The 19,667-nt window shown below is 48.5% G+C and overlaps 1 protein-coding gene across 1 annotated transcript in view; it reads left to right on the top strand.

Annotated features, from left to right (window-relative positions):
- Nucleotides 1–19,667, top strand: part of NBEAL2 (neurobeachin like 2) — a 95,959-nt gene that overhangs the window by 49,832 nt on the left and 26,460 nt on the right. Inside the window, 12 exon segments of the mRNA XM_043976596.1 lie at nucleotides 150–309; nucleotides 721–823; nucleotides 988–1,141; nucleotides 3,719–3,877; nucleotides 5,101–5,260; nucleotides 5,677–5,762; nucleotides 7,439–7,990; nucleotides 9,765–9,943; nucleotides 10,746–10,905; nucleotides 13,535–13,672; nucleotides 14,416–14,721; nucleotides 15,421–15,570. Of these exon segments, the coding sequence (XP_043832531.1) occupies nucleotides 150–309; nucleotides 721–823; nucleotides 988–1,141; nucleotides 3,719–3,877; nucleotides 5,101–5,260; nucleotides 5,677–5,762; nucleotides 7,439–7,990; nucleotides 9,765–9,943; nucleotides 10,746–10,905; nucleotides 13,535–13,672; nucleotides 14,416–14,721; nucleotides 15,421–15,570 (2,307 nt within the window).

Here is a 19,667-nt window from a genome sequence, read left to right as displayed (position 1 = left end):
ATTTCTAAGGCAGAGGCAGTGTGGTCTGGTGGAAAAAGCATTTGTCTTTGGAATTGGACGTCCTAGGTTCAAATGCTGCCTCTTTGATACATAGGACCTGTGTGATGTTGGGAAATTTAACTTAAGCTTCCTGGGCTTCCTTTCCCCAGGTCCCCAGCCACTGCATGGATATGAACGTCCTGATGGCCGCCCAGATGCTCATGGAGCAGGTAGCCTCCGAGGGCAATGGGCCCCTCCTGCACCTGCTTTACCAGCACCTGCTCTTCAACTTCCATCTGTGGAGCCACAGTGACTTTGCCGTCAGGCTGGGTGAGGCTTGTCCCCTCATACCTCCCCTGTCCCCCCGCAAGAGTATCGAGGCTGGAAGCCTCACTCACCTGGGACAGGCAGGGGCAGGGCCTTGGGAATGTGGGAGGCTCCCCAGGTGAGATCAGGGATAGAGGCTCCCCCTTTGCAATAAGAGTGCCTCCTATCCCCCTCCCATAACAGGCATTCACCTTCCCTGGCCTAGATGCTAGGACAGAGAGAGAGCTAGTAAGGGAAAAGGAGACATGGCTTTACTCCTGATAGAGCCAAGGGAAAAAACTGATCTCACCCATCTTCAGTCCTACGTTCAAGGAGCTTCTGGTCTGAGGAGGATAAATAGTTCCTGCCCTGGTCTGACTGGGAGACAGGAAGTATGTGCAGGAAATAAACAGCTTTCTCTGCCCCTGGGGTCAGGTCACATTCAGTACCTGTCCAGTACCATCAAGGAGCACAGACAGAAAGTTCGAAAGAAGTACGGAGTCCAGTACATCCTTGACTCAGTGCGTGCCCACTACAGGTGAGGGGGTGGGCAATGGGACAGAGTGACAGTGGGGGTGTTCTTCTCCTCCTCCTTTCTCTCTCTCTTTCTCCTCTCTCTCTCTCTCCTTCTTTCCTCCCTCTCCTGTCTCTGCCTTCATTTGTGCATCTCTCACCTCTGCTCCTCCCTTCCCTGTGTCCCAGCTCACAGAGGGAACGTCCCCTCGCTGAGGATGACTTAAGAACAGTGCAGACCTCCCTGTTCAGTCTGGTCAAGGAGTTCCTGGCCCGAAGCTTCTTCCCGGAGGAGATGCAAGTAGTTCTCAACTACCTGGCTGGGTCCAGCGATGAAGGCCAGGTACAAAGGCAGGGGTGGGCTGGGAGCAGCCTGAGGGGGCAGTGCACCCGGGTGGTGCATGGACCTGGAGGAGGCAGGGCATGAGGAGTATCCAAGAGCAGGCCCGAGGAACTGGGCAGGGTGCAGAGATCAGTGGTGATCAAGCAGAACTTGGTGCTAAGCACGGGGGAAGATGCAAAATTTACATTCGACTACATCCTCATGAGCTCACAGGACTAGTAGGAGGATGAGGCACAAGTATGGACAACTATAATATGTAGCATTCATTGATTCACGCGCTAGTATCCCCCTGTGCTTCCTCAATTCAACATCACAGACCTCTATCAAACATCTGCTCGACTGTACAAGGTTCTGAGGATTCAAAGAAAGGGAAAAACAAAAGCTAATTCCTGCCCTAGGAGCTTACAATTTTCTTAGAGGACACAGCATGCAAAGGAGGTGGTATATTAATGTTGCCAGGGTCAGGGAGAGATCAGGAGAGGCTTCCTGTAAGAGGAGGTACCTGAGGGGGCAGCTAGGTGGCGCAGTGGATAAAGCACTGGACCTGGATTCAGGAGGACCTGAGTTCAAATCCGACCTCAGACACTTGACACTTACTGGCTGTGTGACCCTGGACAAGTAAGTCACTTAACCCCCATTGCCCCGCAATCAATCAATAATTAAAAAAAAAAAAAGAGGAGGTACCTGAGCTGAGCCTTGATTCTGTGGATTTGGGAGAGGCTAGCGAGGAGAGGGAAGGACTCTCCCTGTAGATTGTGAAGGGTTTTAAATGCTAAGTTGAGGACTTTATACTTCATGTGGAAAAAATACCGTGGAAGGGGAATAGCCAAGATGTGGCAACTGATTGGATATGGGGAGTGAAGGAGGGAGAAGTCAAGGATGATTCTGATTTGGAGAATCCAGGTGACTAGAAGTATGGTGGTACCACCAATAGAGAAGGGAAATTGAGGGCAGAAGGCAGTAAGTTCTATTTAGATCCTATTGAGTTTGAGATGCTATGGACACCTAGGCAGAGATAAGCAGCAGATAGGTGGTGACTCAATTCTGGAATGAGAGAGAGAGAAGAGAAGAGGAGAGGAGAGGAGAGGAGAGGAGAGGAGAGGAGAGGAGAGGAGAGGAGAGGAGAGGAGAGAAGAAGAGAGAAGAAGAGAGAAGAGAAGAGAAGAGAAGAGAAAAAGAGAAAAAGAGAGAGAGAGATCAGGACTAGCTATGTAGGTTTGGGAGTCTGCATGTAAATGATTATTGAACCCGTAAGAGCTGATGAACTCACCAAGGTAGAAGGAGCAGAGAGAGAAGGAGGCCCGGAGAGAATCGTGAAGGATTCCCAAGAGTTAGAGAGCAACACATGGATACTGATCCTTCAAAGGAGAGTGAGAAAGAGTGGTCAGACAGGGAGGAAGATGTCAGACAGAGAGAGAGAGCTGATATTGGAGTGGGATGGCTGTATCAAAAGTCACCGAGAGGCCAAGGAGGATGAGGACTGAGAGAAAGTCATTGGCTTTAGCCTTTGAGGGACCATTGGCAACCTTGGAAAGAGCAGCATCAGAAATTCAATGGCAAGAGACTGACAAGTGAGTGGGAGGGGAAGATATGAGTGGAGACCACTTTCCCATGGAGTTTGGCTGATATAAAGATGTAGAACAAGAGCTTTGGGGATGGATGGGGTCAAATGAAGCTCTTTTTTAAGGGTCAGGGAACCCAGGGAATGCTTGTAAGTGGCAGGGAAAGGAATCAATGAATGAGGAGGAAATGATAATGATGGACAAATAGAATAGGAGAAAATGAAAGTGAGAGAGAAGGGGATATGAGTGGAACAGCATGTCAGAGGAGCAGAGAGGGGATGGGATCAAAGATAAAGGAGAGGGTTTAGTCTAGCAGAGGAGATGAGCCTCTTGGTGACTTGGATGTGGCCCTGGGCCCCCAAAGGCTCTGCCAAGCTTGGCACTAAGAAAGACTTCCAGTACAGTCCTGGGGGTGGCTGAGGACTGGTCTAAATGCAGGGGCTCAGCTACCAGAGCGGGGAGGGATGTAGGAATGAAACCCACTAAGACATGAAGTGGGTGGCTGGACTCTGCTCGGGTCAGGGGGAAGATCCACAACGACAAAATCCCAGATTCTTGAACTATCCTAAGTGAAGTGTGTTCGAGAGGTACAAACTGCATGCCATGAGAGCATCCCAGGGAGAAGAGAGGGATGTCGAGGAAGGCTTTCTCTGAGAGGTGGCATTTGAACCGAGCCTTAGGGGAAGGAGAGATGTTCCAGAAGAGAAGCCTTAAAAGCGGGTTCAAGGGGGCAGCTAGGTGGCGCAGTGGATAAAGCACTGGCCTTGGATTCAAGAGGACCCGAGTTCAAATCTGGCCTCAGACACTTGACACACTTATTAGCTGTGTGACCCTGGGCAAGTCACCTAACCCTCATTGCCCTGCAGAAAACAAACAAAACAAAACAAAACACGGGCACAATGACCAGGATGGAAAGCAGGCTGTGTGGGGAATGGGAGGAATGTTGGGCACGTCCTGCCTATTCTGAATCCTGGGTAGAATCTGTGGGCTCTGAGCCACTTTCCCTCCTCCCTAGGTGTGTGGGGTTTTGGACATGCTTTTGACCCTGCTGCGGAGCTCACCGGTCCAGGAGCCCCTCTGCACCTTCCTGCTAGAGCCAAATAACGTGGAGGTCCTGTTTGGCCTGCTGGTCCACAGGTCCTTTTCTGACCAGCTGCACGACAAGGTCTTCAAGGTGAGCCGCTGGCACCTTCTCCTCTTGTTCTAGCCAGGGCACTGCAGCGCTGCCCCCGCTGGGGACTCAAATGAGGCATGACTGTGTTGACAGGGAGAATGGGGGGCTTTGGGGGACAGAGGCAGAAGAGGACTCTGCCACTTGTGAGGTATCCCCACAGGAGGAGTGCTTCAGGCCTCAGAGAATCTTACTTTATATCTATGAAACCTTTGTCAGCTCACCAACTTGTGTGTGTGTGTCACTATAAACAAGTGACTTCTCTAAGCAGTGTGACACTGTGGATAGAGCGTTGGGCTTGGAGCCAGAAAGACCTGGGTTCAAATCCTCCTTCTCACACTTAACTGTCTGACCCTGCGCAAGCCACCTCTCTGGGCCTCAGGTTCCTCACCTGTAAAATGAGAGGATCGCATTCGGTGTCCTTGAGGATCCCTCCTGGCTCTGAATCTACGATGCTACCACTGGCACGTCTCCAAGTTCCCTTCTGACACTTGGTGATGTGATGCCCTAGGATCTGCTGAGACAAGGGTTAGGGAGTGATGCAGGCAGTCCTGCCGGGGGTATTTCAGGAAGCCAGAAAGGTATGTCTGGGTTCAAACTGACCCTTAAGTAGTAGTGAGAAGGAAGATGGTGAGGAGGGGGCACAGTGGGTGGAACACCAGCCCTGAAGTCAGGAGGACTTGAGTTCAGATCCAGCCTCAGACACTTACTGGCTGTATGACCCTGGGTCAGCCACTTAAACCTGATTGCCTCCCCAAAAAAACCCCAAACCAAAACGAATGAGAATGGGTCAGGGGAACTAGGCAAGAAGCTAATGAAGAGCTCCAGGTTGTCCCAGAAAGAACAGTGGATTTGGAGTCAGTGCCAGGATCTGGGTTCAAGTCTCAGATGTGCTTACTTAATGCTTAGCAGTAGAGAGACCATTGGATTTTAAATCAGAGATCACCCCGTGGAGATGAGTTAGTTCACAGAACATGGAATTTCAAACCCAGATCACTTTACAGAGGGGCAAACTATATAAGGCCCTGAGAAGGAAAGGTCTCGCTGAAAGTCATACTGGTGGGAGGGTGTAGGTCTGAATGCAGAGCCCTGGAGATCTTGACTCCCAATCCAGGGTTCTTTCTGAATTCCCAGGCCTAGAGAGCAGGGCCTCACAGTGAGCCTGACATCATGAGCGATTCCTCTCTCACCTTGGCTCATCTCACTCTATTCTTGTCCTTCCCCAGATCCTGAATAAGCTCCTGAAGAGCGATCGGGTGCCTGAGCGTTGTAAACATAGGCTCAAGCTGAAGGATTGTGGTGTCCAGGGCCTCATAGCCTGCCTGCCGGATGGACCCGTCTCCTCTCACCTCTGCCGGGGCCTATCGGAGCAGGTCCTTAGCACAGGTAGGGGTTGGGGGCGGGTCTGGGGGAGCCGGGGTTGGGGTGAGACAACTGAGAAGAGAGTAGGGTAGAGCTGGGGAGCTTCTGGAGCTGGGAAGGTCCAGCCGTGTGGAACAGATGGGTGAACTCTGGAATTCAAGAGTTGGGTCTTGGAATTTCATTCATTCACTGAACATTTTTTAGTGCCCTATGATGGGCCCTGAAGAGACAGTGCCCCTGCCCTCAGAAAACTGATCGTCTTCAGAGTTTTAGTGGAAGAATGTGAGGGAAAGTCCAGGTAACTTATTAGCGAGTAGGGCTAGAGGAAGAGGACCAGGGAGGCCAAGAGAAGAGCGATGAAAGCAATCTGTTTCTGAAAGAGGAGGGGGCTCAGTGGTCTAGCCTACAAGCAGCCACTTATCCTGGCTTTTCTCTCCCAGACAGCCCAAACCTCAAGGACTTGGTGGCCGTTGTGTATCTGTCCCACCGTGCCCAGCTCAGTGTCCGCCTGGACATGTGTAGAAAGGTGAGTATGCAAGCTGGGTCCTCCTGGGAGTAGGGACCACAGGCAGAGGGAAAGGGGGCTGCGACCCAGGAACCCCAGAAAGGAGAAAAAGGGGTTAAGAGTGAAGAGAACAAGGGGCAGCTAGGTGGCGCAGTGGATAGAGTACCAGCCCTGGAATCAGGAGGACCTGAGTTCAAATCCGGCCTCAGACACTTGACACTTACTAGCTGTGTGACCTTGGGCAAGTCACTTAACCCTAATTGCCTCACTTAAAAAAAAAAAAAGAGTGAAGAGACATGGGGCAGCTAGGTGGTGCAGTGGATAAAGCACTGGCTCTGGATTCAGGAGGACCTGAGTTCAAATCTGGCCTCATACACTAGCTATATGACCTTGGGCAAATCACTTAACCCCAATTGCCTCACCCCTCAAAAAAAGAGTGAAGAGACCAAAAAAATTTAAATTAACTAAAAAATTAAAAAAAACAAAAACAAAAAACAAGCAGAGACCAGCCCAGCAGCTAACTGGGAGCCAGGACAGGATGCCTACACTCTCTGTACCATTACCCTTTATCTCCCCCTCCTCCAGAAGCAAGTTGGTGTAATGGAAGGAAGGCAGGGGTTGGGGTGGAAAGAAAGACTTGAGTCTAAACTCCTTGAGAAACAAGGACAATGAGTGGTAGCTAGCCAGCTTCCAAAGGCTCTGAATAGGGCAATAGAGTATTTAAGTTCCTCTCTAGTGAGAGGAACCAATACTATCTACCGATAGTAGAACTATCAGAAGGTTCCTAGGTAAACATGGAGACCATTGCTATTGACACAGCAAGAGACAGCTTGTTGTAGTCGATAGAACGCTGAACTTGGGGTTGAGAAGACCTAAGGAGATGGGAGTTCAAATGTCACAATTCCCATTTACTACTTCCACGACTGTATTCTCAAATGAGATAACGTATGTAAAGTGCTTTGCAAACCCCAAAGTACTGTATTAATGCTGCAAGCTACGATGCCTGAGCAAGTATCAGCCTCTTCATCTGTAAAATGGGGTGTTGGACTGTGTGGCCTCTAGGGTCCCTTCCAGCACTAGGGTTGTGTGGCCCTAGGAGCCTATGATTTCTAAGGTCCCTAAATCTGTGATCTTAGGAATGAGGGATTCAGAAGACCTGTGTTCAAATCCCGGCTTTGTCCTTCATTGGCTGTGTACAGTCGGATGTCACAACCCTTGAGGCCTTGTGAGCTTCAGTTTTCTACTCTGTAAAGTGAGGTCAGACTCATGGGATTTAAAGTCAGAAGGGGCCTGAGACACCATCTGATGCAACCCCCTTACTTTACAGATGAGGACAGATGAATTACTTGTCCAAGGTCACGTAGGTAGTGAGTGAGTGGCAGGACCAGGATTTGAACTTGGGATTTTGGAGTTTCTTCTTCACTACAATGTACTTTCATCTCCCAGAGATGAGGATGGGTCTTTAGGTTTTGTTTGTTTGGTTGGTTTTTGGTGATGCAATTGGGGTTAAGTGACTTGCCCAGGGTCACACAGCCATTAAGTGTTAAGTGTCTGAGGCTGGATTTGAACTCAGGTCCTCCTGACTCCAGGGTTGATGCTCTATCCACTGCACCACCTAGCTGCCCTGAGGATGGGTCTTTGTAAACCTTGAAGGTCCATAAGAATGGGACCTAAGGTGACTGTTTGATCCCATCTAGCTCTTCCACCTGATCTATGGGCAGCCAGACATGGTGCGGCAGTTGGCCCGGCAGGTGGGCTGGCAGGACATCCTGACACGCCTGTATGTCCGAGAAGCCCCTGCCGCCCCCTCACCCAACACCCCAGAGCCAGCCCCTGCAGAGCTGAGCAGCGATGTCTTCCTGCCTCTGACTTTTGAGGCCTCACTTGAGTCTTCCGAGAGCTTTCCAGAGACTGAAGCTTCACCCCCTGACAGTGTGAGACACTCCTCATCCACCACGGTCCCCAGTGACCCACCATCCTTAGACGCTACCTACCAGCCACTCTCGCCCTTCTGTTCACCCTTTGACCTGGGCCCAGAACTGGCCAGCACAGGGTCTGGGGCCACCGTGGGCAGCGGTGAGAACCTGACCCCCGTCAGCCTACCCAGCACACCATCTCCCCTGGAAGGGGGACGGCCTTTCCCAACCCTGCGGGGCCGCCACAGCTCCAGCCTCTCCAATGTTCTGGATGAGACCAGCTTCCAGGAACCCAGCCTTGGGGATGATACCTCCAACACCAGCAACCCTCAGGTCAGGCCTTTGTGGGGAATGGGTCCCAAGGGGCATGGTTCATTCAGCCTGGAATGGGGAAAGGATGATCGAACAGGGAGAATGCAGACCTCGACTTCTTTTCATTTACATTCATTCTTGTCTGGACCTCCTGACTCCAAGCCCAGGGTATCCATTCCCTGCTTTTTCAGCTGCCGCTTAGAGCCAGTCCAGGGTCCAGGAATGGACAAGTCTCAGCCTCTCGGGCGTCTCAGCTGCCTCATCTGTTAAGGGGAGGTGTGATAGCACCTTGATCTGCTTAACAGTAAAGGCCTCATGGTCGTGATGCTATGGAGATACAGAGTGCATAGTGCTGTGGACCTCTGGGCCTGGAATGCCTCTCCCCATTCCTCTCTGTCTCTCATAAGTCTTTAATATCCTTAGGTGTACTTCCAGTCTAGGAAGCCCCCCTGGATGACTACCCCAGCCCCAATGATCTTCCCCACTTGAACTCTCACTGCTCACACTTTCTCTACCTTTCTGCTAGTGGTGGTTCTTTACAACCTCTCGGTTATTGCTGCCTTCCTTTGTTATGAAAGTGCTTTCATCCAGTCTTCCCAACTAGATTTAGGCTCTTACAGGTCATGGCATGGGCCTTGTCTTAACCATCATGTTCTCCATAACCCCCATATCTGTGACTTAAATGGAATAGGGGCTGTGTTCTGTGGTGGAGAGAATATTAGATTCAGAGTCAGAGACCTAAGTCCAGATCCTAGCTCTGACACTAGCTGACCTTCAGCAAGTCACGTTTTGTCTCTGAGTCTCAGTTTTCCCCCTCTGGGGGAATAATAATATCCCCTCTGGGAATAAAATCCTTGAACCCTCTCTGTCATGAGACTGTTGGAAGGAGAGGGCTTTGTTATCCTCAGAGAGCTCTAGAAAGGGGAGCCACTCCCTCCGGGGGTTTGGGGAGAAGAATGAGAAATCTGACAGTGACGAAGGAGCCCAGTAGTTCTAGCAAAACTGGTCATGCCTGCTTTAGACAGTTACCATCCTGGAAGGCAGAGGGCTGGACTGGCCAGTCTCCTGAAATGGCTTCCAATATAAGAATAATATGTATGATGATCCTCTGAGCAATCTGAGGTGGTTCTCCTGTAGTTCTTAATATTCCCATGAATCTCTAAGTGAGCTGCGATAATTATTGGGTGAATCCAAGGTATTCTAGGGAGGGGCTCTTAACCTTTGTTTATATCATGGACCCCTTGGGCAGCCACTGGAGCCCATGGACCCTTCTCAGAACCATGTTTTTGAATGCATGAAATAGAATGGAGGATTCCAAAGGAAGCCAGTTATATTGAAGCACAATTATAAAAATAGGTGTTTTTTAAAGTTCATGGACCCCAGCTTAAGAACCCCTATGCTAGGGTGATGCTCTGAAGCTGGTGGCATTGTCATCCCACTGGAACATGGGGTAGAGGAAGGAATAGGTTTCCACCCAGAGTTCTTCCCCTGGTCCCTTGTCTGCTGCCTGGGTTGGTACCTAGCCTGGCTACTAGCTGAGGCCTGGACTGGTCCCATACCCTCTCCCTTGTCTCAGCTCTAGGGTCCCACCCCCAAATGTGGGGCCTGAGGCCAGCTCCATTGTGACTCTTGTAGTAACTTTTGTGCAGGAAGTACCTCTAGTCCAGCCCGTCTGTGCCTCAGTCTTCTCATCTATGGGCAGGGAACATGAAGCAGGTGAATCCCCTTAGTGGGGCTGAAACTGGTACCTCTGTTCTCTTCACCCCCTGAACCTCTGTCGTACTTTTACCACTAGCAAGCCCCGGAGGAAGAACTATGCAATTTGCTGACCAACATCCTGTTCTCCGTGACGTGGCGCGGGGTGGAGGGTGATGATGAGGCCGCGTGGCGTGAGCGGGGCCAGGTCTTCTCAGTCCTCACCAAGCTGGGGGCCGCTGGGGAGCTGGTGCGTCCACCTGATGAGATCAAGCGCAGGTAAGGCTCTCCAGGGTCCAATCTGGTGACTTGTCAAAGGCTGGTTGATAGGAACAGTGTTATCTAGAACCAGGGGGCTGGGAGATAAGGGTATAGGGGTCACTGGGTGGGGGGGAAGGCTAGAATGGGGGAGACTAGAGGAAGATGATGAAGCACTGGAAGAATAAGGCTGAGGTTTAAGGGGATGCTGGGGGAAAGAAGCAGGGGCTGTGCAGAGCTACCAGAGGGAGAGGGGCATGAGCCTAGGGGTAAACACTACAGGAGGTGAGGCAGGGTCCCCAAAAGGGGTGGGAGGCCAAAGAGAAAAGAACAGCATAGGGCTGGGGGATGAGGTAAAGTTAAGAAGATATTGTGGGGGCAGCTAGGTGGCACAGTAGATAGAGCACCGGCCCTGGAGTCAGGAGTACCTGAGTTCAAATCTGACCTCAGACACTTAACACTTCCTGGCTGTGTGACCCTGGGTAAGTCACTTAACCCCAATTGCCTCACTAAAATTAATTAATTAATTAATTATTTTTAAAAAAGAAGATATTGTGGAGAAAGGATCAGGAGTTGGCCAATACAGGGGAGAGGGGCAGGGATGAGAGGCGTACCTGAGGGTGAGGGGAAGAGACTGAGGAGGATGCTGGGAGAGAGGGGGACAGGGTCCTAAGGAAGGGATAAAAGGGTGGCATGGGCGAAAGAGACTCAGGAAACGGGTCTCTAAGTAGAGGCTGGGACAGCTGTCCAGGGTGTCAGTGGAGGCAGAGAATAGTGGGCTTTGGTAGGGCTTTGAAGGAACCCTGTCCCTTGCTATTCCTAGTCTCCTCGAGATGATGCTGGAGTCAGCCCTGACCGACATTCAGGAAGCCCTACCTGTGGCCCTGCCCAGCCTCACCCAGCATGTGTTGAAGCTCTTGCGTTTGCTACAGGACTTCCTGCACTCCGAGGGTCATGGGAACCAGGCTCTGTGGAGTGAGAAGGTGTGTGTGTGTGTGTGTGTGTGTGAGAGAGAGAGAGAGAGAGAGAGAGAGAGAGAGCACAAGCGAGTGAGCAAGTGCGCACGCGTGCAGGACATGGAGGGAGGCGGGCAGCACCAGTGGGCATTTAGCAGCTCTGGGTCTGTATCTGTCTGTCTTTGAATCTGTCCGAGGGTGTAGAAGGTCTTCTTGGATCCCATTCCCACAATACTGGAGAAACCTTCCATGATTCCATGAATGCTCTGGATTCGCATCCCAGTCTTGTTTACTTACTAGCTTGGATATGCCATCCCCTCTTTCTGTACTTCAGTTCCTCCTTGATCCCTTCTAGTTCTTTTTTTTTTTTTTTTTTTTGCGGGACAGTGGGGGTTAAGTGACTTGCCCAGGGTCACACAGCTAGTAAGTGTCAAGTGTCTGAGGCTGGTCCTCCTGAATCCAGGGCCAGTGCTTTATCCACTGCGCCACCTAGCCGCCCCTGATCCCTTCTAGTTCTAACTCTCACAATGCCCACCTTCCCCAGCCTTGTGATCCAGTCTTCTTCCTCCCATTCTTTCTGCCCCGCAGTCCTTCTCACATCTTTCCACTATTCCCCCTGCCTGGAATACCTAGTTTCCTTCCGTCTCAGCCCAGGTACACACCTTCCACATGAAGACTTTCCTGATTTCCCCCTAGCTGCTAGTGCCTTCCCTCCAGATCACCTTGTATCCGTTTTCTATATAACTATAAATGGGCACATTCTCTCCCTCAGGCCTCTTGCCTCCCACCCCCCAGTTCTGTTATCAGCCCTTTACTCCCGGTCAGTCAGCCTCAGTGGGTGCCCCCAGCTTTATGGGTGTTCTTCCATGTTTCCTACAGAAGCAGTGGTTCTCTAAATCCTACTGAGTGTAGCACAAGGTCATGAAAACTGTGGTGTCACTAGAGAGAGCTGGCCTTGGACTAAGAAAAATGACTTCTGACACATACTATGACCCTGGGCAAGTCACGTAATCTCCGTGCGTCCCCAGGCAACTAAGACTGTGCATTGAAAAACAGGTGTTAACCTGCATTGGTAGAAGGAATTTCCTCATTTGAAGTTCTCTGTAGCCAACCCCCCCCAAAAAAAAACCATAGATGTGGTCCAAAAAAAATCCACCTACCCATGTATATACATATGTGTGCATGCATGTATATATGTATGCATGTATGTAAGACCTCATGATGATAAATTCTCATACAAGTGTGTATATACATAGACATGGATACATATAATATCATATACATACACATATACATATACACACATATATGAAAGAATATAAGATCATAGGAACATAGATTGAGAGGTCAAAGGGCTTTTGGAGGCAGTCTAGTCTAGTCCCATCTACTTTACGTATGAAGAAAATGAGGAGTAGCCAAGGTTTCCCTACCATCAGAGGCAGAAGTTGTCCCCGGGTCCTCAGTCTGCAGAGCCAGTTGTCTTTGCACCATGCTGCACCATCTCAAGTAGCAAAGTAACTCAGCCCAACATAGAGATCACACTCAGAGTCACAGAGGCTATCCGCTTTCCTTGACTTTTCCTCAGTGTCTGCCATGTAAAATCCAGACTGCTTAGGCTCCCATTCAGGGACTTCCAGGATCTAGTCCCATGGACGTATTGTTGTGCACATAGTCCACTCTTTGATGTACATCTAGTCCAGTGCAGCCGTCGAATCTTACTCTCCTTTTAAATCATAGGATATTTGGATAAAGCACCAGCCCTGGATTCAGGAGGACCTGAGTTCAAATCCAGCCTCAGACACTTGACACTAACTAGCTGTGTGACCCTGGGCAAGTCACTTAACCCCCATTGCCTCACCAAAAAAAAAAAAAAAAAAGAAGCCCCTGCCCTAAAGGAGCTTACATCCTAAATAAGTAGGTATATACATGATATATGCAAAGTAGATGGATATAACCTTGGAGGGGAAGGTTCTGGAAGATCCAGGTTCAAGTGTTGACTGACAATAGTCTTCACCTTACTAGGCAAGTCAGTTCCTCTCTGGAGATTCAATTTTCCCATCTGAAAAGTGGGGGTAATAATCATTTGAATTGCCTAATTCAAAGAATTGTTGTGAGAAAAGCTTATTGGAAATTGTAAAGTGCTGTAGAAATAGGAGTCCTTATCTGTCTGTTCGTCCATCTATCCATCTGTCTATCTTATTTGTCCATCCATCCATCCACTTATGTATCCATTTGTCTGTGCATCTGGCTATCTGTCTATCTACCTGTTATTACTCTGTGTGTGTGTGTGTGTGTGTGTGTGTGAATGGTGTACCTTTGTGCCCATAGGCAAGTCATTGAAACTCTCAGAGCCTCATTGTTCTATAAGACAAGAGGTTGAACCAGATGATCTGGTCCCTCCCAGTTATGTATCCTGTTATCTCGTGAGTCTGTGAATGTGCAGATGACCTTCAGAGACTCCCCAGATTGTACCCCTCCCCCTCAACCTCCTCACCAATACCAAGGACGAATTCCCCACCTTCTGCTATCCTCACAACTCCTCTGCTCACCCTGATTCCTCCCCTTGGGTCTCTGCCCCCCCCCCCCCGCCCGCTCTGTCCTCTGAGAGTGCCTGAGTCCTCTTCCCACTCCTTGATGCCATGGCTTTCCCCGGCAGCTCTTTGAAGGTGTGAGCAGCCTCCTGGACCACCTGGGTGTGTGGCAGCATCTGACCAATGGTGCTGCTGACCTCCGAGAGATGGCACAGATCGGGCTGCGCCTTGTCCTTGGCTACATGCTATTGGAAGACACCCAGGTGAGTAGGGCCCAGGAATAAGCAGGGAAGGGAAGAAAAGGGGCCCCTTATCCTCCAAGCCTCCCCCCAACCCAACCTGCAACTCTCTGGAGCCCTGTCCTGCCATCATGGGCAAGGGAAGTTCTGATCTCATGGAGAAGCAAGACACATCGGTCCTGCTTCTAGCTCTGCTACTTACTTGCTTGTGACCTTTGTCAAGTTGCTTCCCTCTCTGGGCCTCAGTTTCTTTATCTTAATTTTATAACAAAGACTGTTTTCCAAAAGGAAAAGGGAAAAAGAAAGAAAAATTTCATCAAAATTGGTAAATATGGGGGCAGCTAGGTGGTGCAATGGATAAAGCACTGGCCCTGGATTCAGGAGGACCTGAGTTCAAATTTGACCGCAGACACTTGACACTTACTAGCTGTGTGACCCTGGGCAAGTCACTTAACCCTCATTGCCCCTCAAAATTAAAAAAAAAAGATGGTAAATACATTTTTAAAAATAAGATTTTAGCTGTGTGACCCTGGGGAAGTCACTTAACCCCAATTGCCTCACTCAAAAAAAAAAAAAAAAGATTTTATATGAGCAAGTATTTAAAAGTAGCTCATCCAAAGAATAGATCCTTAAGCGCTATGATCAATATTCCATAGAGCCTTCAGGGTCCTTTTTGCCTTGGCCTCCTGCATGTGAGTCCCTCCCCATTCTTCCCCTTCCCTGTGTGTGGTATAGTCCATCCATCCCTAACCTTTGCTTTCCCCCAGCTTCATGCCCTGGCCTACGTGAAGCTCCATGGCCTGCTGCAGACAGCAGTGCCACCAAGGCGGGAAGAGGCCTGCTATCTGTTGGCCAAGCTCGAGGCCCCCCTGGCCCGGGCGCTGGAGGCAGAATCTGACCGCTGCTCCTGGCTCGTGCCTCTGGTCCGGACTCTGCTGGACAGGGCCTACACAGCACTGGGCCTGCAGTGGGGGCTGCCCTCCCTGCCACCCACCAATGGCAGCCCCACCTTCTATGAGGACTTCCAAGCGTTTTGCACATCCCCAGAATGGCGGCTCTTCATTGATAAACAGGTACCTGCTACACCTGGTGCCTGCTAATACAGGAGGCAATGGAAATTCAAGGGAAGACAGAAAGGGCAGGGGTTAGGAAGAGTGGTGGGGGTGAAAGAGTAGACAGGGAGGGACAGAGATGAGGAGGAAGAGGAGGAGGAGGATGGGGGATAAAGGGTAGCCTGCTCTAGTGATATTGAAAAGAACTGAGGACTTACAGAAGTTACTGCATCTGGGTTTGAGTCCCAACTCTCCTACTAATTTACTAAGGGTCATGCCCTCACTGTGCCTCTTTTGTAAAATAAAAGGATTAGACTAGATGATTTCTAAGATACCTTCTGTCTCTAACATCAAATTATTCTATGGCCCTGAACAGGGAGGGAGGTCTGGAGGGGAGAATGAGTGGAAAAGGGGAGAATGTGAAGAGGCCAGGTTGGGGGTGGGGTAAACATCGATGCAAGGCAGAGGAAAGAAGGAGGGGGGAGGGAGAGTGGAATCAGAGGGGTAGGTGACAGAGCCAGGGGGAAGCTGGGAGGAGTGAGGAAGCAGAGAATTGGGGCAGGAGAGGAAAATGGATAGAGGGCATAGTGGAATAAGAGAGGAGAGGAAAGAGAACAGTCTGAAATGGGGTGCACTCCTACCTACCCTTCACTTCGTCTTTCTTGGGCCAGGAGGCATTGCCCTGGGCTAGGCAGTTCTGGACTCATTCCTCCTCCCTAGGTCCAGCCCACCATGTCCCAGTTTGAGATGGACACTTATGCCCGGAGCCACGACCACATGTCCAGTTTTTGGAACTCCTGCTATGATGCACTCATGAGCAGCAGCCTTCGGCGGGATCGAGAGAGGACCGAGAGCCGGCACCTCTTCCAGGTTCTTGGGGATTGGGGAGGCCGGGAGGAAAGGCTGGGGCAGCCTTGGAGATGGGCAAGATAATGCCTGACCGGAAGACTCACGGACACTTAGTGGACCTCAAGCTGAATAGGAGGCAGCAACAAGGCAAGGCGGCCAGGAGTGTTAAGGGAAGCTGTGCATTTAAAAGGTCAAGGGAGGTGATAGTCCCAGGGTACTCTGCCCTGGTCTGACCACACCTGGAAGGTTGTATCCATCTGGGTACAACCTTTTATTAGCAAGCCAGAGCATGCCCAGAGGATGGTGATAGACTGGCATTTGATGATGGTTTGAAAGAACCCACGTTGTTTTGGGCAGCTAGGTGGCACAGTGGATAGAGAGCCTGGCCTGGAGTCAGGAAGACCTGAGTTCAAATCTAGCCTCATATACTTACTAGCTGTATGACCATGGGCTAGTCACTTTACCTTTTTGCCTCAGGTTCCTCATCTGTAAAATGAGCCGAAGAAGGAAATGGCAAACGCCTCCATTGTCTTTGCCAAGAAACCCCCAAAAATGGGGTCACAAAGAATCTGAAACGACTGAGAAACCACAATGTTGTTTTAAGCCTGGAGAAAAGAAGACTCAAGGGATGCACAGTTTATGTCATTAAGTATTTGATGAGGAAAGAGGCATCATACTTCTGCTCTGCCTCCCTAGAGAGTCAAATCAGGAGCAAAGGGTGGAAGTGCTAGAGAGACCAATGACTGCTCCATTTGAAGAGCAACTAACTCACCACTGGAACTGCCCTGAGGAAGGAGGAAGAGGAGGCTTGCCTTGAGAAGGGAGTCGGTCCTCCCTCGCTAGAGGCTTGATGACAGCTGTTCAGGGACGTTGTGGAAGGGTTTTCTGCCAGGGCAAGGGCTGCCTACACTCCATTCAGGCAATGAGTTTCTGTGATTCCCTTCAGGTTATGTCACCCCTACACATGATCATGATGATGATGATGGAGAAGGAAGAAGATAGCTCATATTTAAAACGAGCTATCAGATTTGCAATCCATTTCCCCAAAGGGCTGGCACCATCATAGAAAAAGGAAGCCTATAATAATAGCAGCTGGCATTAACATGGTGCCTTAGGGGCAGCTAGGTGGTGCAGTGGATAGAGCACCGGCCCTGGATTTAGAAAGACCTGAGTTCAAATCTGGCCTCAGACACTTGACACTTACTAGCTGTGTGACCCTGGGCAAGTCACTTAACCCCAACTGCCTCACCAAAAAAAACCAAACAACAACAACAAAAAAAAACATGGTGCCTTAGGGTTTGCCAAGCATTTAATGTACATTATCTCTTCCAATCCTCAAGTATAACAGTACCATCCCCCATCTGACAAGAGTGGAATAGTCTGCTTAATACAGCAACTCTTTAAAAAAAATACAAAACCTCTTGACCAATCAAAGGAGGCCATGGAAAGTCATGGAGAGACACACCTTCGGATCATAGGTAGCCCAACTGGCTCATTTTATAGAGGGGGATGCCTTGCTCAGGGATGCAGTCGATAGCAGAGGTACTTCTGACTAAATCCAGGGTTTTCTCCATTGCCTCATCTCTGTGGAGCAAAGATGGGAAGGTGTGTTTATGTGGGATAGCAAGAAATCCTACCCCCCAGCCCACAGGACTTAAAGGGGAGGCAGAGCTGATGCTCACATTCCCTGTAAAGAAATTGTACATGAAAGAGTTTTGAATCCACTTAATGGAAAAGGTAGGCACTGTGCTATTTATTACCTCTATGCTGGTGGATTCTCATCGTCCCCACTGGTGTACCCTTTTCCCTTTTAGTAATTGCCTCTGTAATTTATGTGCAGTGCCACCAGCTGGTGGTAAAAGGTATGCACTGCCCTACATGGTTATCTGTTAAACCGCCATGTATTTATTAATCAGGAAATAAAATATGATGTATTTGAACACTACTGAAAGCAAACATGGAGTCTCTGGTGCATACTGGCATTTTTGAGAGATGATGAGAAGCAGTGTGATGAGCACTGGATTTGGCATTCAGTGACCTTGGTTCAAATCCCAGACTGAATACTTGTATGAAGGGATTATACTAGATCCTTCCCCCCCACCATTCCTCCAACTTTAAATCAATAATGCCACAAACCTCTGATCTTTTTTTGTCTTTCGACTCCTTTAACATGCCTTTAAAGAGGTGCTTTTTTCCTCTCTTTTCACTTGCTTAAGCACCTACCTCCCGGTATTGTTGTGAGGATCAAATGAAATTATATTTGCAAAGTGCTTAGCACAGCACCAGGCACACAGTAAATGCTTCTTCCTTTCCCTCTTCCCCTTAAAGCTTAACGTGGTGTACGACCCTGTCCTTTAAGTCTCTGGTTTCATTCCACTCTTGGCTCATTTGGCCTTTTGCCTAGTATTTGAGCTGGCTTCAGGGAAGACATCTGCCAACTTTTCATTTTGTTGTTATTGTTTTAACTTTTGCATATTTATCCAGCCCCACCAGATAGAAGCCCTTCTTTGTAACAAATAAATATAGTCAATAAAACGAATCGACGCATTGGCCGTATCTCAGGATGGATGTCTCATTCTGAACTTTTTCGAACACCTCTCTGCCAAGAAGTGGGAGGCGTGTTTTATCATCAGTTTTTAGAAATCATAGCTGGTTGTTGCTTTGATCAGAGTTCTGAAGTCTTTCAAAGTTGTTAACTGTGATTTTTATTATGGTTGTTTAATAAACTCTTCTGATTCTAGTCATTTTACACAGCACAGTAATATTCTATTACATCTGTATACCACAATTTGTTTCTAGCTATTCACTTTAGTTCCCAGTTTTTTGCTACAATAAAAAAGTATCGCTATAAAAAATTTTTTTATACTTATGGGCTCTTTCTTTCTTTCTTTGATCTCTTTGAAGTCTGTGACTAATAGGGAATGGCATCACCAGGTCAAAGGATTTAAAGCACTATTTAATAACTTTTGGAGTTTAGTTCCAAATTGCTTTCCAGAATGGCCAATTCACAGCTCCAGTGGACAACAGTGCATTACTATGCTTTCCTTCCAACATCCTCCCCTCAAATTCTAATTTTCTTCTTCTTTTCTTTAGTCATCTTTTGTCAATCCAATAGATAAACCCCTGGGTTGTTTTAATTTGCATTTCTCTTATTATTTGTCATCTGAGGCATTTTTTCACATAATTGTTGGTAGCTCCCCTTTTTCTTAAAGTACTCATTCATATCTTTTAGCCATTTATCTACTAGAGAATACCTCTTGTTCTTATATATTTTGAATCCGTTTCCTGCATACCTTGGATATCAGATCTTTATCAGAGAATTTTTCTGCAAAGATTTTTTTCTAGTTAATTATTACCCTTTTAATTCTAACTGCATTAATTTTGTTCACATATTAAAGGTGCAATGGTTTCATTTGTGTTTTTTAAAGTACTTTAAAAAGTCAGTGTCTGGGAACAGCTAGGTGGCGCAGTGGATAAAGTGCTGGCCTTGGATTCAGGAGGACCTGAGTTCAAATCCAGCCTCCAACACTTGACACTTACTAGCTGTGTGACCCTGGGCAAGTCACCTAACCATGATTGCCCTGCCCCGCCCCCAAAGTCAGTGTCTGCCACATAGTATATAGAAATATTTATTCCCTTCCCCTCTTGTATAAAAGCTTTTCAATTTCATGTAATCAGAATTATCTTTTGTAATTGACTCTACTCCTACAAGAATATATCCCCTACCCATAGCTGGAAGAGATACATGATTTGCTTATCTTCTAATTTTTAAAATTGTATTATTTTTGTGTTTAATTTTATCTTTAGTATTTAAGTCATGTATCTATTTAGAAGGTAGTATGTAATACGGTGTAAGATACTAGTCTAAGCCTAATTTCCTTTTTTTTTTTTTTTTTTTTTGCGGGGCAATGGGGGTTAAGTGACTTGCCTAGGGTCACACAGCTGGTGAGTGTCAAGTGTCTGAGGCTGGATTTGAACTCAGGTACTCCTGAATCCAGGGCCGGTGCTTTATCCACTGCGCCACCTAGCCGCCCCCTAAGCCTAATTTCTACAATACTACTTTTCAGTTTTCCCAGCAGTTCTTATCAAATTATTTCCTAGGTTCATTTATCTTCTTA

Source organism: Dromiciops gliroides, chromosome 1 (genome assembly GCF_019393635.1).
Source record: "Dromiciops gliroides isolate mDroGli1 chromosome 1, mDroGli1.pri, whole genome shotgun sequence".
Lineage (NCBI taxonomy): Eukaryota > Metazoa > Chordata > Mammalia > Microbiotheria > Microbiotheriidae > Dromiciops > Dromiciops gliroides.
The sequence above is the reverse complement of the archived record's forward strand: the minus strand, read 5'-3'. Positions and strand labels throughout refer to the sequence as shown.